General features: G+C 44.5%; 4 protein-coding genes across 4 annotated transcripts; 2 read left to right on the top strand and 2 right to left on the bottom strand.

Moving 5' to 3' along the window:
- Positions 1 to 5,661: 5,661 nt before the first annotated feature.
- JR316_0002828 (uncharacterized protein) lies at positions 5,662 to 6,044 on the top strand (the record flags this gene model as incomplete). Its single annotated transcript, XM_047888613.1, has 2 exons — positions 5,662 to 5,710; positions 5,767 to 6,044. 2 exons carry the CDS (start codon positions 5,662 to 5,664, stop codon positions 6,042 to 6,044), a joined length of 327 nt encoding a protein of 108 aa, XP_047753536.1.
- Positions 6,045 to 6,825: 781 nt separating this feature from the next.
- On the top strand, positions 6,826 to 10,786 carry JR316_0002827 (uncharacterized protein; the record flags this gene model as incomplete). The annotated part of the gene is made up of 10 exons (XM_047888612.1): positions 6,826 to 6,976; positions 7,029 to 7,132; positions 7,241 to 7,417; positions 7,473 to 7,828; positions 7,910 to 8,206; positions 8,262 to 8,598; positions 8,671 to 8,929; positions 8,980 to 9,338; positions 9,396 to 9,834; positions 9,891 to 10,786. 10 exons carry the CDS (start codon positions 6,826 to 6,828, stop codon positions 10,784 to 10,786), a joined length of 3,375 nt encoding a protein of 1,124 aa, XP_047753535.1.
- A 53-nt stretch (positions 10,787 to 10,839) lies between these two features.
- Positions 10,840 to 12,699, bottom strand: JR316_0002826 (uncharacterized protein; the record flags this gene model as incomplete). Its single annotated transcript, XM_047888611.1, has 3 exons — positions 10,840 to 11,399; positions 11,452 to 11,756; positions 11,816 to 12,699. 3 exons carry the CDS (start codon positions 12,697 to 12,699, stop codon positions 10,840 to 10,842), a joined length of 1,749 nt encoding a protein of 582 aa, XP_047753534.1.
- A 1,182-nt stretch (positions 12,700 to 13,881) lies between these two features.
- Positions 13,882 to 14,479, bottom strand: JR316_0002825 (uncharacterized protein; the record flags this gene model as incomplete). Its single annotated transcript, XM_047888610.1, has 3 exons — positions 13,882 to 14,036; positions 14,101 to 14,175; positions 14,338 to 14,479. 3 exons carry the CDS (start codon positions 14,477 to 14,479, stop codon positions 13,882 to 13,884), a joined length of 372 nt encoding a protein of 123 aa, XP_047753533.1.
- Positions 14,480 to 23,794: the final 9,315 nt, after the last annotated feature.

The raw sequence follows: 23,794 nt of genomic DNA, 5'->3' as shown, positions 1-23,794 counted from the left end.
GTGGCTACCACGCGCTCAGAATTTCTCGCCTAGCTTGACAAGGCTACGGTGGACAATGTTCAAAGTGACTGTATACATCTTGGGCCTCTCATACTGACAGGAGTTTTTCCAGAATACGGGGGTGGAGCGCGCAGGACTGAGGCTGTAGGGAAGGGATGTGTTGGGATGTGTACAGAATGGCCTCTAAGAGGCCCGGTTGAATATGGTACAACAGATGGTTGGGTAAACGGGTATGAGATGCATGAGAGAATAAGACAAGGTAAATGTCTTGCAATCCAATAGGCTCACCCTTTCCACTTATTCCCGCTCTGTCGTCCACTACGCGCCCAAGTTCACTCCTCGCTTTGCGATTCTTTGCTGACACCCACGCCTGAAGATACCAATACGTACACGACCCCCTTTTTTGGGCACAGCAACCGCCAACGCACTAGAGCCAGTAGACTGTGGGCTTACATATAGTGCTGGGAAATAGGTGTCAAATGGAGTAACTAGGGTGATGATATTGCAAGGCGCATAGGGACGGGCGAAGCTGTGAAAGCACGGGTTTGTTCGCGTTCACTCCCCACACCGTCTTTATTGCTGTGATAAAGGACTGGAAACGCCAACCACTGTCCCTCTTCGATAAATTGCAGCACATACAACAACAATTTGCACTCAAGACCCTCCTCGCACCACCTTTTCGCATTTGACATCATATGGATACACGGCTGGGAAGAGTAATAATGGCGATGCTAAGATTAAGTGCTGATGTGAGCCTCATTCAAAAGGCTTGGAGAGCTCGATGATGGTGGAAGAGGAGGAAGTGAGAGGCAGAATGTTGGAGCCATGGGCCTTTGTGGGAGTTTATTAGTGCGTCACTCGATTTTGTTGTGTACAGCTTCCTGTGAAACCTGGCAAATCAACCCATAAGTTTAGACATCACTGTCATGGTACTGTACTATTCTGACCATGAGCATCCCCCATCGACAAATCCTCACTTTATCCTGATTCATGACCGTCCAATCGTATATTGCACCCCGCCAATGATCTGATTTCACCCTCTCCATATTTCGGAAGTCTCAATCACCGCTCAATCACGCGAGAACCGTGTATATATGCGGTTCTTGTGATATATCGTGGCTCTCCCAAGTCCTTCGATATGTAGGGGTTGATCTGTGACCTATTCTAGTAACGCCTCGGCTACGTACTATTCCAAATTCGAAGATATCAACCACTGCTCTATCCCTTTTGACTTCATGCACCTGTTGGAACTATTCTATCTCGCTAGGGCGCGGTTGCTTTTTCTATGCTTCGACCTAAGTTAGCTTTCATTGCTATCTGTTGATCAGACAAAGTGGTGCGATGTGGTGCATCATTTGATCTCCGCTGAAATATACATGCTGCAGTCTCACGTCTTTTGAATATATGTTTCTAGCCATGTCACTTGTTGATCAGAAAACTGGGCCTAGTTGCTACCGATGTATACATCAGTTCTTTATGTGTCGCGGCGGAAATGCAGGTGTGCTTCTAGCGTATTAAGGTTCTTTGATGAACTTTAAACATCATTTCTGACCTGCGTCTCCAAGTGAACGGTAGACGATAGACCTTCCAGGTTTCTCCTCTTAAACATCTAGAACTCATAATTGAAGGATACAATCCTTTCTATCTGACCGTCAATTATATGATCTTCTGACGTAAACAATGGCAGAGAATACAACATCGGAAGTTATTCAGAAGATTCATGAATCCTACGTAGGGCTCTTTGTTGGATGCTACCTATCGGTTTTGTAAGCATTTATCAATTCAGTCTCTACCATTGTTCAATCCAAGATTCCTGTTGCACCGAATTTACTAGGTTGTATGGGATAACAACCCACCAAACCATATCCTACTTCGGGCATTATGCTAAGGATCATGCTTTTACTCGCATCTCTGTAGGTTCACCGTATCCCAATCCAAGAATGTGGACAAATCAGTTAAATATATGTGACATGCATTCCTCAGATTCTAACTATCTGGTACATGGCCAATTGCTTCATTTATGCTCTGTCGTATTACTTAAATACGAATTCAACAGGGTTCTGAATAGCATTTCCGCCATTTTGTCGGGGATTGGCTTTGTTAACACGCTGGAAAAGTGCCTGGCAAGTCCTATCAGTCTATTCATTGAAGGGTTCCCTCGGTAAGCTTGCGATTTTATCAAGATTGACATGAGTATTCTTTCCCTGAGAGATTGACATTTAACTGGAATAGAGTGTACATGGTGCGTATAATATTCTATTTTGTACGACTCCATCAGTGATGAAAACTCTCTGCTACAGCTTTTATACTTTTCATGGGTACGCTTGTTTTGTCAAAATTTATCACTGTAGTCTTATGTACTCTGGAATCATTCAGACAGCAAACGACTCCATAATTAGGGGGTACAATTCAATTTCTAATGAAAGAAGAATCTTGCATTGACCTGAGGTTTTTAGACTGTATATTTATAAAATTTGGAGACGTGCGTACACCACACACTTATTCTTCAGAAGTTCATTAAATATGTCATAATAGTCAGTCAGAAAAACATGGTATTGACACTGGCCTCGGTAGGATCAGGTTCATACGTGTCAGAATAACAAAAACTTACTGTTAATTCATGAGGTTTTTGCTAGTGCTGGATCACTAATAGGAAACCTTTGTACGTATCACATTGGCAACGTGAATACACTGACTTACCACGCTGGTACCCACAGATGTTATTTCTACTTTGTCAGTGGCCAGGGCTTTAAAATATAAAGTAATGCTATTTTTACCACTAATTTCTCTTAAGAGGTCGAGATACTGTTCTTCAAGACGTCGAAAAAGATGTAAATCATAAGATGGTTATTCATCAGTGTCTTTACTAATTCTTTACCTTTACTACAGATTCCGTATTATATCATTTTTCTCGGTATATTTGTAGCGGACTCCATAATTGCGGGTTCCTTATGCTTTCTCCTCTGGAGAGGACGTTCACACCTAGCACGGTTGGCAGAATATGTATGAATATTTCTCATTCTGGCTGACCTTTTGTATCAGGACAAACTCCCTGGTTAAGACATTGATAATCTATACTGGAACAACAGGGCTTTTGACAAGTATGCTGGCCGCAACCACATTAATTCTGGTAAGAAATGGAAGAGCTTCGGATCCATGTCTGTGATAAATGTTTTTACCATTTTGTTTAGAAGGCAGCCGTCAAGGATACCGTGATTTTCATGATTTCGTTCTATGTACTCACCAACAGTGAGTGTATCATTTTTTCTTCACAATATGTCTTGATCTGCTTATGTATGCCAAAATACCATTATTTGCAGCATATACAAGTAGCCTTCTTGCCTCATTCAATCGTCGTGAGAAGATGCAATCCGAGTGGCAATTGTCTGCCAGCGTTGTTGGGGTAGAATGGGCACGCACTAGATCTCCACCAACAGCCAACAAACTTTCGCAAGACATCAGTGACGCAGCGACGTCAGCTCATAGTAAATCTTTGTTTGAATTGGCTCAGTTGGGCAACATAAAAGGAGCAGAAATAAGGCGACAGTCGCCGCAGGCAGTAGATACCGCATCAGTTCCCGCTTGAAAAGGTAGCGGCCTGCGAAGTTCCGATTTCTCCCGCTTTTTCCGAAAGATGCCGAGACTACACCACCCCGCTCCCACACACTAGCATACATATTTTAAGTCACTGAACAAAATACCATTTCCCCAGAAACCCGAAATAGGTGCATGAATAGGCAGTCTCTACACTAAATCTACATCCAATTCTACGGCTTTGTAGTCAAACACAAAGAGCCAAATACAAAGGTGAACGCCGAAGCCTGTGAACATTCCACGTACCATAAGAATTCGGTCGTTAACTAAATTCTAATCCCAGTCCTCTCAAATACGAGCTGAGACTTTGACGCTCTACATTTTCATATCTTGTGAAGAAATCTCCTGCAAAATAATTTCACACATCGCCCATCTAATCTTGCAAATGGCCCATGGTTGCATCATTTGATTTGAGCAATGACCACAAGCCAGTGCTATAAAGACAGACCTCACAGGACACAGTCGACTTTCGACGCTGATTATATCCCCCCGGGGCATTGCGTGCATTTACATGTCCTCAGTTCAACCCTCCCTATCGGCTTCCGTGGCTTCTTTACCCAGTGGCTTTTCTATTACCCCAGAGATTCTGTCAAGGATACAACAGTCGTACAATGCATTCTACGCAGGATGTTACATCTCCGCAATGTAAGAAATTCTATCCTTCATTGACAGACTGTCGAGCACGGTTGCTAATGTTGACTTTCTTCGATGATTCCTTCTCCAGCTTATACGGTCTAACGTCATATCAGACCTTTGTATATTTCAAAAAATATAACAAAGATCCGATTATCATACGTATCTCGGTGGGTCTCTCGAAGCTTGTTATGCTTTTGGTCATTTGTTCAGTGTGACCCTCCACAGGTTCTTCTGATATGGTACGCCAGATACCCACCATTCTACACAAACTAACAGATTCGCAGGATACTCGGCACATCGAACGCAGTATGCGGTGGGCTCGGGTTCTTCCAGACGATCGAGAGGGCCATGTCAAACCCAGCAAGCATACTCGTTGACAAACTGTCCTGGCAAGCATCATCACCTCCATCCGTTCTCCTATGTTTTTTCTCACGCACATGCCGAGCAGGACGTTATCTATAAGCACAATCTTACCTCCGTATCAGTGATATGAAGCAAGCCTATCTGCGTTACAGCTATCATTCATCTCATGGGTACGGGGCGTTTTTTTACTTGATTGGTTTTTCCCATACATGCTCAAGATAGATATTCAGACGACTAGTGATACCATCGTGAGAGGGTAGGTGTAACATTTAGCAATCATTACTTTCATTGAAAGCCGCGAAACCCATAGCATATATTGCTATCGAATTTGGAGGTGTACGTCTCCCTCTTCTTGATAAACAGTTTGCCTAGTTATGCTAACTCCGCGATTAGTCAATCTGACCGGTAGTAAGCCAAGGGAACTGGCTATTGACCGTTATTTCGGTACAAAAAATAATAATCCACTAAAGCTGGATATGCTAACTCCCTACATCGCACATCATTAGGTTCTTCCGAGCATGAGTGCTCTCTCCACTGGCTATTGTATGTGATATTTCGCCCTCACAAATTATTGTGCACAAATCGAAACGATTTCAGATGTGGCTTCTGTAACGTTTGTGGCATCCACCTCAAGCTTCCGTATCACGAAAATGCTCACGTCAGTCTGAATTTTTAGTCGGAAACAGAGTGGACTCAAAGCACTGCAGTTGAATGTAAGTTTCTAACGGATTTTAATTCCCAGTTTACCTATGAATACCTTATAGGCACCAATATATGCCGTCCTTGGTTCAATTTTTGTGGCCGATTCAATTATATCCGCATCGCTGTCGTTCCTCCTCTGGAAGAAGCGGTCAGAAATCAAGCGGTAGGAAATTTAGTGTATCCTCATTTCTCAAGCACTGAGATGAAATACAGAACATCCTCCATTATCAAGTCGCTCATATTCTATACGGTGACAACGGGCGTTCTTACAATCATTGTAAACATTGCCACTGTGATTATTGTAAGTCTTTTCTGTTTGCTTGGGATATATTTCTTAGGATTTGACTGTTTCATTAGAAGTTAACCATGAATAATACCCCGGCGTATGTAGGGCCCTTCTTTTTGCTTAGCAATGGTGAGCGTATCGGCGCACAATATCTGTGTAAAGCTGTATCTCATCTCTCTATGTAGTCTATGCAAGCAGTCTCCTTGCTTCACTCGATCGTCGGGAAAGGATGCGAGCAGACATTCACTCATCTCGAGGAGTCATTAGTATCCCTCTTGATTATGTTACAGACCAAACTCCCTCCACGCTGGCTGCCTCTCGCTATACCAAAACCTTCAAGGAAAGCGATGTTACACCCTCGATTCATCAATCACAGTCTCTCCGTGTGTCAGAGACGGCGGATTACGACCTGGAAGCGGAATTTGGTCAGGACCGTTCGAAGAATCTCAAGCTTCCTAACTGATTGCCGAATATCTTGCTCAGGGTTTGTCGGTGAAAGTAAAAGTGGAGACGGAGACCATCTGATGCTAATCATTACACGGCGGGACCTTCGCCACTGTTTTTTTGGCGTCGATCGGAGTTACAAATAAATACGTTTAGATTTACAAAATAAAACCAAATTTAATACTGAAAATTAGCATCCGTCGGCGATGTGTTTAGCCGCGTTAAAAATCACAAAATAACCAGTGCGTCAATGAGTCTCTGTTTTATAGCTTCAAATCCACTTCCTTACCACAGTCGTGTTCTGATTCTTTTTTTTTGTGGCAGCTAATTTGACGGCAGCCTAATAATGGTCTTCGGCATTGACCCTGCTGGTTAGTGACATCACTCTCGGTCCACCTTACTACTCGGCTGAATTAAGAATAGTCGTTCAACGACAAGTTGTACACGGTCAAACACTCTATTATTGCCGGGTCTGTCAAGATACAAAAGGTCGCCAAAAACACCACCTCAATGAGCACTTCAACACCACAAAACACCAAACAGCTCTGCAGGCATTTCATACCAAAGAGAAATCCTCTGCTTCTTCACAAACCTCGTTGCCACCGGTTAACAAGTCCCTTTTGTTAGAGGACGCCTTACGTGCAATTCTTGTGTCTGCATCTCGTCAACCACACCAGCCTTTGTATCCTGCCAATGACCCTCGCCTTTCTAGGGTCTCGGCTGCACCTTCTTCAACCACTTTGTCGACGGTCTCTCCACTCACCAGGATTGACTGGAATCTATTCAACGATGATGAAATTATGTCGGATCCATCTCCCATCGACTTTGCGTCTGCCCAAATATGTCAAGCTACTCTGGATTTTCTAAATTCTAATAACGAGAGTGATGGATCTGATGATGGTGGTGGCAGTCCTCCGCTTTCTGAGAGTAGCAATGAGCAAGCCAATTCAGGTGTGTAACGTCTAAATAGCGCATATTGTTTGAGTCCTTAACTTTTAATCAGACACTGAACAAGTTGATAATGAATCTTTGCCCCGAAAACGTATGCGCGGTATTCACACCGACCCGGCTGAAGCTCGAAAATGGTATCTGTGGATTGATAAAATTGTGAGTCTTTGCCTGCCATCGGTTAGATTTTCTGCTCAATCAATAAATCAGACTTGTTCTCTTGATGTTTTGATGCACCTTCCACGATCACTATTTTCACGTCGTCAGCTGGATTTATTTCTCTGGCTACTGCGTATCAATGGCGTCAACGATGTGCCTAGCGTTAAGGCTATGCAAGGCATTAACAAGGCATTGCAGAATTTGTGTGGAATTGAGACGAAGGAGTACAAGGGCAAGCTGGGCAATGTATACTTTGTAAATTCTCTGTCTCAAATTCTTGCCCAGGTATGAATCTATATGTTACAAATGAATACTTTTGATTTCTAACCAATCTGAATAGGAAATGTCTAATCCTCAAGTCCGACCGTTCCTTTACTTCTATCCTGAAGATACGGGCAAATCGATTAGCGAAACCTATCAAGCTTCGGGTTGGCTGCGTGAAATCAATCCTGAGGATGGTACTCCAATGATACGGCTCAATAATAATGATTTTTTCATCTTTGAACCAACTATGCTGATTGATGGACGTTGCTGCATTCCTATTCAATGGTTTCTCCGAGAAGGTGTATTTTATGCCAAAGCCTGGCTTATGGAAGATACTCCTAGTGGTTGGGTTGTGTCCGAAGATCGCGAAATCAAAATCACGCAAAGCCAATTGCTAAAGAATTTTATTCAGTTGTCAAAGGATCACTTGTTGTATAACTTGTCACACCCTTCACGAATATTTGGTATGGACTATATTTTATATATTTTATTCAATTTCTTATAAGTAAACAGGTGTGCGATCCATTCGGGGCCTGGGCTGTCGAAATGGACACGTACAGATCCTACTATTGGCAATCGTTGGCGTGTATTAGCAAAGGGATACCGAGTCTATTCTCTGCCGCTATGGATGTACTGTGACGATACGTCGGGAAACCAGTCCAAGAAGTGGAATAAGCACAACAGCTACCTATTTATTCTAGCTGGTCTTCCTCGCAAAAAGAGTTCACAAGAATACAATATCCATTTTCTATGCACTTCAGATATTGCGCCACCTCTAGAAATGCTTGATGGTGTGGTTGATCAACTTCAGTAAGTTGTCACTATCTTATATTTGCTGCACATATTCTAATCATTTTAACTTTAGATTGGCTCAAAAACATGGTATTTGGGTATGGGACTGTATACACAAAGAGGCCGTTATGATTTTTCCACCTGTATTTGCACTTCTGGGTGACAACCCTATGCATAGCGAGTTTGCTTGTCATATTGGAATGCAAGGGAAATATTTTTGCCAGATTTGCTGGGCCAAAGGAGTTGACAGTCAAGAATGCCCACACAAAAATCTTCCACATGACAGTTGTGCTCGACCCAACTTTCCTACCCTTTCAATCCATAGTGATGTTGATTCTGAAGATACCTTCACACGGCCTTCTCACAAACGGCGGAGGTACAAGGAGTCTATGGAGTCAATGCTTCGAAGGGTTAGTGATTTTATAAAGGTGCGTAAAAGTTGTTTTATAACAATTTATATTTTAATCACCTTTGATTCTAAGATTGGCAAACCGCGTCGCAAGAAAGAGACTATGGCTACTCTTGACTCTTTTTTGGAGCAAGCTAAGATGATTGGCACAAAATCAAAACTTAGAGCTGCAAAAACGGAAACTGGCATCAAGGATGTTTTCCAGGACTTCTTTATTGAAAAGCTTTTCAAATCTTATAAGGGAAAAGTTTCTACTCAGGCAAAGGAAAAAGCTCTTAAAGCGGCTGTCGATAAGCTTCCTGGAGACATCAAAAGTCCCGTATGGAAACTTGGTGCGATTGAAATATTTTGCTTTAATTTACTAGCTAAATCTATATTCCAGGCTTGGATCCTCATCAGGACACTCCCGTCAAAATTCTGCATGTTGTATTGCTGGGTTTCGTTAAATATTTTTGGAGAGACCTAGTTCAAAATCAGGTTACTCCTGCTAAAAAGCAAACTTTGATTATTCGTTTAAACAGCCTCAGTGTGGCAGGTCTAGGTATACCCACATTAAATGGCTCCACACTAGTGAACTATGCCGGGTCACTAACTGGTCGCGATTTCCGAATTATTGCTCAAGTAGCGCCATTTGTCATCTACAACATGGTTTCTCAGGAGGTTTATGATGCATGGGTGTCCCTATCTACGTTAGTTCCAGTTATTTGGCAGCCAGCAATCTCTAACATTGATGAGTACCTGGTGCGTCTTCATTGTGTCTTTCTTTAAATTGTTTTATTAAATTAAATCATGTTTTAGCCCAGATTAGAGGCCGACATCAAATACTTTTTGTTGAAAACGGCAACATGGACCTGCGCGTGGTTTAACAAAACCAAATTTCACATTATTCTTCATCTTCCAGAACATGTCCGTCGGTTTGGGCCAGCAATATTGTTTGCCACGGAATCGTTTGAGTCATTCAATGCTATTATCCGTGCAAAAAGCATTCACAGTAATCACCAAGCACCTTCACATGATATTGCCCGTGGCTTTGCGCAAGGCAATCGGATTCGCCATCTTCTTAGTGGTGGTTTTTTTCTTCCACAAGAGCTTTATCAGTCTTGGAAAAAGGATCCAACAAATGTGGCTAATTCAGAGTGGCGCACTGCTGGACCTGGAGGTCTTCACCTTATTGATGCTCCAGACTCAACACCAGCTAGCTATTTGGGACTGCAGAAACCTGCTGCCAGTAAGGCTGGTAAGTTATATTTACAAATCTATACTACTAGTGAGCGGTCTAATGCAATGGCCTAGGTTCATGCAAATCTAATGGCACAGATCCTCAACCATTTCATCGCACATTATGTGGCCAAAAGCTTCCCAACATTGTGCTCAATACTGCAGCCAGCCAACAACTGTATGTAACCAATTCCCAGGTCTATCTGAGAAACGAGGATCTATGCACCATAGGACAGTTTGTCATTGCCCAAATTCATCCATCCCAGCCGCCTCTGATAGGGTGTGTTCGAGAGATCTTGCAGCAGGTTGGCTCTCCAAACCATCTTCAAAACCGGCCCGATGGTATTCTTATTCAAACAGCTTTACACCAACCGCCGTCGCACATATTGCCTGCTGGACAACTGCAGCCAGTTTTTATGCTCCGTCTGATTCTTCAGCAGGAATGGTCCTTCATTCCGTGGAGTTGCCTTCTTTGCACCGTAAATACTCAACATGACTGTCAACGTCATGGATGCCAGGCAAATGGGCTACAATACATCTATCAAGAGCAAATACAAACTGATCAGACTAAGGCAACAATACTGCATCAAAACTCATTGGATGATATGCTCCTCCTCAATATGTGTCAAATGCGCGATGCTGCTCATCTCCAAAGTTTTCACCTCCACTCTGCCCCGTTAAACGAAGATGCTATAATTCAAAGAAGTGTGGCTCAAGCCATTGTTCAACGGAAGGTAGGAGAAGCCTCCCAATCAAGTACTTCCAAACCAACCAAAACACCAACAGCCGCCTTGAGACAACATGCCCAGAGCCCCTTGGGCACCCCTACTCTAGCAGCCACACCTTCTGGGGGTGTCAGTTTGCCTCAACATGCTTCAGCAGGAACATCTTCTGGAGGTGTTAGTTCACCTCGACGTAGCAGGCAAGCATCTGTGGTATATCCAGGTCAAATAACATTGGACTTTCGATAGAAGTAAAACCATACTGTATTTATTTACTAGAATTCTACAAGAAGAATAGCAGATCAAACTTGTCCAGAGACCTCAAACGCAGCTTTTGAAATAAGATCTTGTAAGGTGCACAACATGCCCAACCCCCTCTTCCATCGTGTTGGCCTAAGCTCCATTTGCTCTTGATAAAGCTTGGGGTTTGTACGTTTTAACTCCTTCTCGGTGCGGTAGCCATAATCAACCCATCTAAACAGGCCACCTGAAGCATACTGAGTAAAGGAAGCACGCTCCTCTCCGTGTTCAATGCTGGTGTTTGAATGTTCTAGGACGGCGGACAGCATAAGGATGGTAGATCCTGCAGGGAACTCAATGGCCACTTTCAGGCCCCACACCACAAAGTGACCACCCTTTTTGGCATTGAATTTCCCTAAAGACTGGATGGCGCACCAGCCATATGGACAGTTTTTGATATCAAAATGCGGGATGGTGCAAACCACAGACCCTAGGTTGAAGGTGGCCGCCGGAAATATGCTGCGGCGAAACAGTCGGACTAGCGTGGAGTCATTGGCGAATATCTTATCCATGTACAACTTATAGTGGTTGTACACTTTAGGGCTCCATGTAGCAAATGCACCTGTGGATGTGTTTAAAAACAGGTTCACAAAACAGGCATAGGAGTCACTTACTGCTGGCAAAACTGGCCATTTGTTGAATGCTTTCCGACTGCAAGAGCTTGGCAGTGATTTTGGGATGGCGCTGGACGCGGTTGAGTGGAGAGTGTGTCCCTACACCGTGTGTAACGCCGATGTTGAGTGCGGGATAATGACCACGATTTTCTGAATAGTCTTTGTGTGTAAACACTGTGGTGTGTCCGGCCTCCCTCAGTAGATCAAATGCTTCCTCCGTGGCACGTTCGTATGCAGGGTCCTTAGGACGGCCTGCCAGAACCATAAAAATACGTCCGTCTTCAGAAACAAACGGGACGGGGGTGCTATAGTGCATTAGCTTTAACTCCATCAAACTGAACAGATCAGAAGAGTTGTAACTCACCATCTATCCCAAGGTATAATGCGGAACCCAAGGGCCTTGATGGCATCCAAGCTATATAGGTGACTTTTGTGGGGTTTTGTTGGTTTAGCACCATAGGCGCCTTGCGTGGCAGGCAAAGTGTCAAGCTTGACGTTGAGAGCCTCTGGCTGGCAGCTGGGAAGCATGCTTAAAAGACTGGGTTTTGGTGTGTGTCCGTGCTTATTGTATTGTAACGTCCGCTGATACTTGCGGCTGCGATGACTGTTGGAAAGCCCATTGTATGGCCTTTTCAGGCTGGCGGTTTGCACGGATGGGTCTCGCTGAGGTAACGAAAGCGAAAGCTTGGTCGACGATTGCGAAGGTACAATCGGCGGTGTCAACATATTGTCAACCGATGGTGTCAACGCATCGTGGGCTGACAGCATCGACTCGCGGGTTGACGGGGTCGACGCGTTGTGGGCTGACGTCGTCGATTCGCGGGTTGACGGGATCGACACATCGTGGGCTGACGTCGTCGATTCGCGGGTTGACGGGGTCGACGCGTTATGGACTGACAGCATCGACTCGCGGGTTGACGGGGTCGACGCGTTGTGGGCTGACGTCGTCGATTCACGGGTTGACGGGATCGACACGTCGTGGGCTGACGTCGTCGATTCGCGGGTTGATGGGGTCGACGCGTTATAGACTGACAGCATCGACTCGCGGGTTGACAGGGTCGACGCGTTGTGGGCTGACAGCATCGACTCGCAGGTTGACGGGGTCGATGCGTTGTGGGCTGACGTCGTCGATTCGCGGGTTGACGGCGTTGACACGTCGTGGATCGACGTCATCGATTCACGGGTTGACGGGGTCGACACGTCGTGGATCAACGCCGTCGGCGTCGACGTATTGTTCGTAAACTGCATCCAGGTATCGTCCGTCGACCGATTCTTTGACGCATCGTGGATCGACGGCGTCCAGATGTTGTGAACGGATGGCGTCGACGTATCGTCGGTCGATGGAATCAAGACATCTATTGACAAGTACGTGAATGGGCAGATGACGAGTAGGCAAACATGGTGACTCACCTTGATCTAGATCTAACAAGTCTGTGTCCTCCCTTGCATCTGCTGCCCGCCAGGCAGAGATCAAGTCAAAAGCCAACGGATCCTCCCATACCTCAGGCTGACACTGGGCATACACCCTCCCAGATCATGTCTGCTTGAACAGATTTCCGATTTAAAACTTGGTATATGCATAGAAAAGTTTCCAAGGACGTACCGTATAGCGCGCCTATTGGCAGGCCGACATCTGTGCATGCAAAAACCAACGGTGAGCAGGGTTCTTGCAATCATGACACGCCCCAGCTCCTGCGTTGGCTGGCAGTTTGACAGACCCGGTCCAGGGGTGATCCCTCGCCTGGCAAGCCTCTAACCAACGCGAGAGCTGGGCCCTGTCGCGTTTCTGATATACGAACGTTTGCTTACCGGTGGGACGGGTATTTATACGAACGCGAATGAGGGGAATGTTGAACCTCATTAAACAGATCAGGGGTCAGGTGATAGGGGTCAGGTGATAGGGGTCAGGTGACGTAGGTGGACGCGTTGCACCCGCGACACACTTCAACTGCTTTGACCTCAGAACACCTGGTAATACGTCAGTCCGCTACAAACACAAACACCGCAGAGTAATGCAGGTCTCAGGAATACTACCCAGGTGCGTTATATTTCATGCATCCCTTTTGTAAGGCCAAATTGACAATATAGTATTGAAAGTGCTGCAGATTCTATTTCACAAACCGTCTAAACAATAGCAATGGGATTGTCAGACTGCAAAGGCTGAGGAGGAATGTAAACCGGTACGTTAATGCCATGGGACGTCAACGCTGCTTTCAGCTGTTGGCTCCAATGCCTCTCTTCTACCAGCATAATTGCTGTGTTGTGTTCCTGTCTGACATATGTCCTCAACTGCTCTTCTAGACCCTCCACCACCAACGTCAGGTATGCAGAGCGTTGTTTGGAATTCTTCACAGACCTAACCAAGTTTTTTACCGCCTTTTTAGTTGACTGGGCCTCCTGGCGTGCTGCGGCAAGGTCCAACCATGCCGTTCAAAGCTGATTCTTATAGGCCACAGCTTCTCTTGTTGCCTCGATGGCTATTTCACGCCAAACAGTAATCTCTGCCTCCAGATCGCGTCGGGAACGTGGATAGGCCCTGTTCAAGCTGATTGTGGTTTTGTTGCGGGGAACCTTGGAGGAATGGTCTAATAAAGTGGATGTGAGTGGTCTCAACCTTTCACAGCAATACTGTCAACTTATGAAACGCACCATTCTTTTCAGGCATTTTGGATACAACCGGCTGGTCTTCGAGATCGCTTTGGCACGTTGATCCAGGGGTATCACCTAGTTGAGTTTGGATGGTGTAAGTTCAAGTGCATTCGTGATAAGATTCTATTTACCAAGGCCGTAAAAACTGTAGTTGGGCAGACCATCAGTAACGTCAAGCCCTACGGGTGGGAGGTCAGGGTAGGTTATGCTGAGGTTTAACAAGGTTTGTTTACTGACCTGCATTCAGAGTTGACAGGTACTTTTTAGGTGCCTCATCGTCTTCATCTTGGTTGTGCTTCCTGAAACTTTTTTTTGGCGATGGAGTCTTAGGCGACAGCAGGCGGGATGGTAGACAATTGTCAAGAGTGTTGGTAGACATGTTGAGCGGTTCAAGATAACGAAACCACACAAATATCAGACTGATGGTTAAGGGAGTGAGAGAGTGAGACAAAAGGTGAGCAAACCTTTGGAATAACTTTGACGCCTCCTTTTTATGTGACGCATAGGTTTGTTGTTGTTGATGTGACACGACGCGAATTGTTGATTGACCTCGAACGCGACGCGAATTGTTGATTGACCTCAAACGCGATGTGATTCGTTTGTTGTGGCAAACATGGCAAATCAAACTTGGGGTATAAAAGCAAGGTAAGAGATGTTTGCTTGATTCTGAATCCACAATGTCTCATTCTTCGATTGACCCAGCTTTTGCATCACAGCCTGTTTCTCGTGACGTGGACCGCCCAACTGGTACATAGCTGTTTATTGACAACCTGGTTCACCGATTCAACCTCACAAGCAACCACAGTGCAGATCTCACTTTTCTTTATCAGGTAAACTTGTTTTTTACATAACGCCTACATCAAACTGCTTCTAACTCGTAAACCCGCAGATCTGTACAGCCGTGCCTGAAGAGCAACCTCCTTAGACCGAAGTGATAAGTCGAATCATGATGTTGGCCTGCCAGTTTGGGGCCGAAGTTCGTCTGCATAAAGCACTGACTGCCACGCAAACACATCTACAAGGACTCGGGCAGCTGAGCAGTTTTTTGGCTGATTATGAGCTGCAAAAAGATGAGAACTTTGTGTTATCAAATGCACAAAAGGTGAGTCATTGTTTGCCTTTATGAACACGGTGGTCTGAGCCAGCTTTTAGATGGCCATTAAATCAACCTGTATCAAAGAGCTTCTAAAGCCCTCTAGACAGTCCTTTAAGACGCTTCACATCGATGTTGAGGTGCGTTCTTTTCACTTTAATTGGCGGTCTAAAACAAATGCATTTGCAGGCAAAGATGAAAAAAAAGCCCGCAGACAATTACCTTGACAACATCCTGAATCGGCTGGGACGTGAGGCCAAATGGATGGCGCATATACAAACCGTTTGTACAATTCAGAGAAACACGCTTCGAAAAGAGGTGTGTGGTTGTCCGGTTTACCATATGCCGTGTACTGATGTGTGAAATTAAAGATCATACAAAGCATAACTCCAGGCCCAAAGTTTACTTCTGTGCAAGAATTTGCGGCGGGCCTCATTGTGAAATATTGTCTGCCTACGTCAGAGTCTGGTGCAAATTCCAATACAGCTTACCTCTCAAAACATGTGTTATTGGTGTGTCTTCAATATTTCTGATTCAAAAAGTTTCACTAACGTGGCAATGTAAAGTGGCGGTTTTTCTGGGACCATTCATCTATGTTTTCGGCCTTTGAACTTGAGAAGGATGACAACAACTCAGAAGAGGAGAACAATGACCAGGATTTTGGAACACCAAGCACCGACAACTCTAGCGATTCGGGTCATTCTGCTACCAAAAACGTAAATTGCAAAAAACAAACATTCCCGCTGGGAAAACTCGCGGTCGGGTGGCTGATGGCGAAGACTATTGGTCCAAAGTTGATCAATGGCTCAAGAGGCTTGACGATGAGCTGGGAGATAATACAGCTGAGTTGAAACAGTCCGAGTTTTCTCTTGTATTCTCAATGAGTTATGCTAAGCTTGTGAATAGATTTATTGCTGAATGTCTGGAGATGGACTCTCTCAGGACCAATAAAGGCTTAGATTTCTCAAGCCACCCTTCCGAGCGCTCTTTTACCAGCCCTAGCGATGTCACATCCGACCCACAACCCACCACTATACAGTCCTTTCCTTCCAATTCTTCTTCGAGGCTGCCTGAACCTCATTTAAATTTTGGTAATGCAATTGCTCAATTATTTAGTGGTCCTTCAACAGGTAGACCTTTTTAGCCACTAGACTCCACTACAATATAGTTATTAATTATGCGGAAATGTATGTGTAAACGCAACTAAATCTGAAGTTGATGTTGAGAACATGTAGCCCCTAATATTCAGTTTGCTAGTGTTTGGCACCGGTGATCATTTGATCAACAGCAACGAGTTATCGCTTTCATCTTTTCCTCCATGATCTCGCACAGCGGCACCGTGTTTTCCGCCGTGCATTGTTAAGAGATCCAGCCCTTTCATGTACTAAAAGCCATGCACTGGAAAGATCCAGATTCCCAATATGTGGGAACGCGTTGAGCGGCATGGTTGGGCATAGTTTTTTTTTGGTGACTGACATTTGATTTGTAGATCGCACACTGGTGCAAGAACCTGCTTATTGCTGAGTATTTTTAGACAGCTATCCATGGCGAAAATTACTTATTTTAACACCACAGGTTCAAGAATATGTGCTTTGAAGTTTGACAAGGTCCAAGAACACCATTGCCGGAATCGATAGCCATCGTTGACACCATAGTTTGGCTCTGGAGAATGGGTGATAGTTGGATGCGCAACACAACATCGTCAACGCCATAGCCGGAATCGATCGCCATTGTCGACACCATAGTTTGGCTCTGTGGAATGGGTATTTGTGGATGCAATAACCCAGTGAGTACTTTATAGGATAGACGTTAGATTAGTAGTTATTTAGCTTCAGCTTCATGCTCAATATATGGTGTTTTATTATAACCTAATCTTGTATGAAAGACCAAAAATAAAATTTCACAATGATATTATACTGTGAATACATATGAAAAGCCTACAAAAAAATATGTATTTGCTAGAATGTGGCTGACACAAACGGTGCTTGGCACTTATGTGGCAGCCACATGAATTTCGGCCTGTTGTGTCACCCACTGATATCGGATGGAGGTGGCAGACACATGTTTATTTGTGTCTGACATACATCGGCCAAACACATCCAAAAATGTGTCCAGCGGCCGCCTGTGTAACACTGTTTGTGGGGCTGATCCAGGAACTAGTTAAATATCAAAATCAGTATTCCCTTTCCCATGAAACGACTCCGGCATGTACAGTACCTATGAATACTCTTCTCTTCTTTTTATCAATCTCGGAACAATAGTAATGTACGGAAATAGCATGGAATAAAAAGCCTATATGAATTATATAAATGGAACATGCTCTTTGATGTTGAAGTTCACTTCCACAGATTCCCACGGTAGCGGGATGGCGTGGCGCGGGACGGGGAATTCAAACTCCGCCTGATGGACTTGGTTGACAAACGACGAGTCGACGAACGACGATAGTGGTCGATCCCGCTGAACCCATAGATATTGTGTCACAGTGGAGCAAATATGAGCTGGCAGATTAATATCTGTGTCTCAAAACGGTGCATTCATTCCCCTTTCTATCATGTTTCTTCCATCCTGCTCAAGCCGCCCTGTTCTTTTCCTCCTCCGTGGGCTTGAACGATCGACGAACGAAGACTGGATGGTCCTCCGAAATGAGCGAAGATTGGTTTATAGGGTGGTACTGAGGTGTTCAGGTGGATAGGCTGTGTGTCTCACCCAAGGTATGTCCCTTTTCCATCCCCCTTCCTCCGATCGAATCATGCATGCACCTTCCTCTCCTCTCCTCTCTTTCCTTCCCATTCCAGAGCATCCCTGAATCTAAACGAGGGTAATTATGCATAGGCTCAATCTCATTAGATTGTATTGACATGGTTCGGCAACGTTTCTCCCTACAGGCTACCCGGCCCCCACCCATAGGCCACCCTCTACCCCCTCATCGCACCCCCGCTTATCTACCACCACGAATCCGGCGTAGCCCCCGTACCATCCACATTTACACTCCCCTTTCTGGTACGTCAGAACTTCCTCTTTCTCCATCCTCGCCTTCTATCTGCTAACCAACGCCCTCCAGAAGCGTGTTCCCGAGTTTTCCATCATAGCATGCGGTAGACATCGCTCGACACCGACCAGCTTTGCTCCCTGGACGATATTTTCTGGTTATCCCCGTTGGTATTTATCCCATCACAGGTGGGTCAAAGCTATATCCTTCGGTCTATCTCGTTGATATGCAATGTAAGGCTACCTGAGGATGGACGCATGTGGTTGCCAGCGCATAATGAGGGAGTAATAACCATGCGTGGCAAATATGTGAGTATCCTGTCCTATGTCTGCTTTCTCTCCATATATTGATTTCGTATGCATTTTGGAGGGTATCTGAGCGTTACGCATACACGTTGCTTCTGGCGCATGGACGCATACATGGATTCTACCTGACTTCACCCAGTGTTATGCAGACAATGAAGCACATCCGGCATGCGCTCGCGGAGATTTCAGGGTTTGTATCCACTCACCATTTTCCACACGCCACGCTGACACTCTGTGCTAGGGCCCACAGTGGCCTCCCGTCCGGCGCCTGCTTATTGTGCGTCGTGTCTGACTCCCTGATGTCATACCAGTGACTCATCCAAATCTAGTCACTGGAGCCGGCGAAGGGCGCTGCTGTATCGGTGTGTATAGATCGCTGCTTCGTAACTTGGTGGACAAGTGGTTGGATGAGGCGAGGAGGCGTGTTTTGCAAATGTTGCCACTGAACCGGGCACGAATACCTTTCAAATATATGTGTGTTGACTTCGGGTGGTATAGCGCGCAAAGAGAACGCCTCACCGTCATGGTATACCTACACGGAAACTCCGGGTGTGTCTTTAGTCTTCTCGACAATTTACAGAAAACGTACCAAAACAAAACACAATAACAAGTCCGGCGTTGTACTATATTAATTCTTCACGTTGTAGGCGGTCAATACATGCAGTACACAAGAAATTTGAAGCTGGATAATTTTTTGTAGTGACCACCCTAAATGGTCCAAATCAAACTGCATCTACATAGGTCAATCAGACTGGAGTAATCGTAATTTTTTCAGTTCCCTCGTTGACGGTAACATTCCAGTTGGTATGGGAAGGAAGATCAACGAGGTTCTGATCAAACAGGAGTGGGCTCTCGATAGGACTTCTGAGTATCTCTGAAACTAATACAATTGTCACGCAGTCATCATTTAGGTGCACACAAACAATCATTAAACCAACCTCGGTACTCGGTAGACGCATATATCTTGAGCCTTGGGGTTGGCAGAACGGAAAGAGTGCTGTCATTGCTGGATAAGGATCAGTTGGGTGACAAACCAAAGAAAAGACGCAAATAACATACGCAATATTATTCCACAACAGAGTAGGCTCCATCTTGGTCTCAGACTCGTTGAGGAATCCCTGACATGGCCAGATCAGTACTCATGAAACCTGGCGGAGAAAGGTCATACCATTCCTATGCTTGCAGGGTGTGCTGTGCTATTAGTGAATTGCATTACACCTGGACACCCGTCAACTGCACGAGTAACATGGGGCATACTCCCATCGAGATTTGCGCTAAGGGAACACTTTTTTCCAGTCTGATAATTTGGAATTAGTGGGCAGATCAGAGAATTTAGTCAATGTATGTAGAATACATGCCTCACAGGGCTGAGAGTGCGATGGAGCAACAATGTTGGGTCGATTGATCTGGTAATCATGATGTTAGATTCCCAGAGAAGAATGGGGCTAAAAGATCCCACCTGGGGGACAAAGAACCCAGTGTTCGCCGTATAGGTGACTGAGCCAAAGCTAATACCAATTCCACTCAGTGATACAACCGCTTGGTGTGAATAGGTTACGACCGCATCGGATTTAATATACAATAACGGCTTACTCCAAACAACGGGGAACGACTCGATAAACAGCATGTCAACCTTGGGAGGTTCAAACAAAAGCAACAGGTTGATATGCATGCCAGTATTTCTCGACCTGAATTCAAGAGTCCTGGACTTTCCACGTGCAGCTTCAGGTGAGGAGAATTGGTTCAGAACACTGAGATGCTTGGTATCAGCGTCCTTGGGGTTATTTTGTATTAATTTAAACCGCTCACATATCGGCCACTACGGGTTCTTCGAGTTCTGGCATTCTGCTGAGGTGCTTGTGAGTGGGTTTGAGATGTAAGAAGGTACTGTGCGATAATGATGATTTTTGTGCATCCTTTCGAAGGGCTTATATACACTTTCTAACTGGACTGGCACATTCCAGTCAGGTAATGTTACCAAACATTCCCGCTATCACAATACACCATGTATGTTCCCACTTGATTACACGACAGAGCGTTGACTGTCAAGGACTGGAAATGGATTTGAATGACGAGTTGATACCATGTCAATGTTTGATCATAAATCTATGAAGCCATCGTCTACATGAGGGGTAGCAATAGCATTACTACCCATGGAAAGCGAGAAGAACTGCTCGTTCTCTTTGTCAATTTCTCCGAGATGATGTGAAATCTTCATGCATAAAACAATCGATACACCGAGTCCCAAAATGCTATTTTTAAAGCTGATACTGAAATGGTTGAACACGTTTCTGAGCGTGAGTATAGTACTGTTTACTTATAGATGCAACGGGCAATTATTTCTTAATTTGTCTCGATGAATTCGTCAGACAAACAGTATCAATGTATTTTTTTCAGTTTTCTGCTTCTTTCCACTCCGGTGCTGGACAAACGCCTGATTTCGACGGATAAATATTAGGACGTCTTATAAATATACAAGTAATGACTCCGTGATAGATGTACAGCGTGTAAAATAGCCATGTTTTAACCGTTGGAGGTATAGACCCACATGTAAACAGCACCACTTTGAGTTATGCACACCATTATATATTATTTGTTTCAATTGTATTCTCAGTGCAAGGCATTTACAAATTTCCACAAATCACTCTATTTTTATTTTTTGTTTGAGTTTTCAACCCTGAGGAGAGTGTTCCTCCTTTGGCGTACTACTCTCTAACTATCTAACCGTTCCCTGAACTTAGCGACGCTATAAAGGCTTTCATCAACATTTGTTTGCATCCTGGAGGGACCTTGGTCCGTCTCAAGACCCAGCCTGTCCTCGAGCTCTACAACACATTACATCCAGCACCTACTTTATTGAGCCTTTGTCACCTCCTCTTGCTTCTGCCTCGTTATTACATTCTGGTGGTGCCTCAATGGGATGTTGTGTAAATGCTGGTCCCTCTGTTCTAATCCTGTTCCTCTATTCCTCGTAGTAAAGTGTTGTATTTAAATGGTCGTAGTCGTTTTGTTCTCGCCGTGAACTTGATGAGAGCTCTTGCGTTCGTTTACGTTGTTGTTAGCGCTTTCAAATTAGTGATTTTCTCCCCCATTTTGTCCCACATGTCCTTGCTTTGAGGTCTGTGCGCTCTGCATTCAAAAAGTAGTGCTCAACCGTTTCTATAGCCCTCTCGATCGAGCGGCCTCACAGAATAGCGGGCACATTTTGCTGATCTCCGGGTTAATTCTTCTCAGGTGGGAGTTTAGTAGGACGCGACATGATCTCAGTTGTATACGCACCCTGGCATGTGCTCTATTAAGGTTCTGTGCAGCTTTTGTGAGCTTGGTGAAGGGTAATTTGGTCTCAATCTACTTAGTGTTGGAAATATCCTTCATTTGGAGTTACCCTAGCATATTGTCCACATTTTCATCAGTTCAGCGTGTTAGAAGCCAATATATTGTTGGTCTAATGGATAGCATAGAAAGGTACAACACATGCTCCAGGCTTCTAGGAAAAGCAGTATTCTGTGATGACTGCTGTTGTGACTCTTTTGATGGACAATCTTCTGCCTATACAGAATCCCAAAACGAAGATTTGAATGCCAGCTGACAATTTGTTGTTGGTTCCAGAAGATGAAGAGATTCCAGAAGACGAAGACGAAGACTTGATGAACACAAAAAGGTGTTGCCTGGCAGCTCGTGCTGCAAAAAAAAGGAACCAGGGAACCTTTTCCGAGATCCCAATGTTGTCGTTCTAAATTCTTTTTTCACAGAAACTGACCAGGTATCAGAAAAAAACCGGTGTCATTGGGTACCCACTGTCTGGTGTGCTTCCCCCAAGGGCACCGGGAGATATCTGAAAAATATCTTTGATTGTCTTAGGTGTTTTGCTGCTCCCGGAGTGAACCCAATCTTGTGGTTTATATCGGAAACTGTTTATCAAAAGAAGCTGTCTTCAAAAACCACTGCTCTTCAAAGACATCTAGAGCGTGCTCTGTACTGATGCACAGTGTTTCAAATCATCGTATAGTTGTTTGTATAGCTCAAGGTCCCTTTTTTTCAGAAACATCTGGTACTATATGTCTGACGCCGAGACAAGGTTGCTTAAACAATCAAAGATATTTTTCATAAATCTCCCAGTGCCTCTTTGAGAAGCATACCAGCCAGTGGGTACCCAGTGTTATTGTTTTGTTATCTGGACTGTTTCTGTGAAACGAGAATTTAGAACAACAATGTTGGGATCTCAGAAGAGTTGCCCTGGTTCCTTTATGCGCAGCACGAGAACACCTGTGGTACCAGGCAACACTTTATTTGTGTACCTTGAGTCAGGTCTTTGTCTTCTGGAATCTCTTCATTTTCTGGAACCAACAACAAATTGTCAGATGGCATTCAAATCTTCGTTTTGGGCTTTTGTATAGGCCGAAGATTGTTCATCAAAATCACAACAGCAGTCATCACAAAATACCGCGGTTCCCAGAAACTTGGAACATGTCTTGTGCCTTTCTATGCTATCCAGTACACCAGCAATATGGCTGCTTGTGAAAATCTGTAAATTTAAACAAGTTATATAACAGTGCGTATAATTCAGAGGTGTTGTTTACATGTGAGTCTAGATCTCCGAAGGTCGAAACATGGTTATTGTACACGCTGTACATCTATCACGGAGTCATTACTTGTATTTTATAAGACGTCCGAATATTTATCCGTTGAAATCAGGCGTTTGTCTAGCACCGGAGTGGAAAGAAGCAGAAAACTGAAAAAATACATTGATACTGTTTGTCTGACGAATTCATCGAGACAAATTAAGAAATAATTGCCCGTTGCATCTATAAGTAAACAGTGCTACACTCACGCTCAGAAACGTGTTCAACCATTTCAGTATCAGCTTTAAAAATAGCATTTTGGGACTCGGTGTATCGATTGTTTTATGCATGAAGATTTCACATCATCTCGGAGAAATTGACAAAGAGAACGAGCAGTTCTTCTCGCTTTCCATGTGTAGTAGTGCTATTGCTACCCCTCATGTAGACGATGGCTTCATAGATTTATGATCAAACATTGACATGTTATCAACTCGTCATTCAAATCCATTTCCAGTCCTTGACAGTCAACGCTCTGTCGTGTAATCAAGTGGGAACATACATGGTGTATTGTGATATCGGGAATGTTTGGTAACATCACCTGGCTGGAATGTGCCAGCGTCAAAGAAGAAGCAGTCCAGTTAGAAAGTGTATATAAGCCCTTCGAAAGGATGCACAAAAATCATCACTCTCGAACAGTACCTTCTTACATTTCAAACCCACTCACAAGCACCTCAGCAGAATGCCA

Source organism: Psilocybe cubensis, chromosome 2 (genome assembly GCF_017499595.1).
Source record: "Psilocybe cubensis strain MGC-MH-2018 chromosome 2, whole genome shotgun sequence".
NCBI classification, from domain to species: Eukaryota; Fungi; Basidiomycota; class Agaricomycetes; order Agaricales; family Agrocybaceae; genus Psilocybe; species Psilocybe cubensis.
Note: the sequence above shows the minus strand (reverse complement) of the source record. Positions and strands in the feature narration are given on the sequence as shown.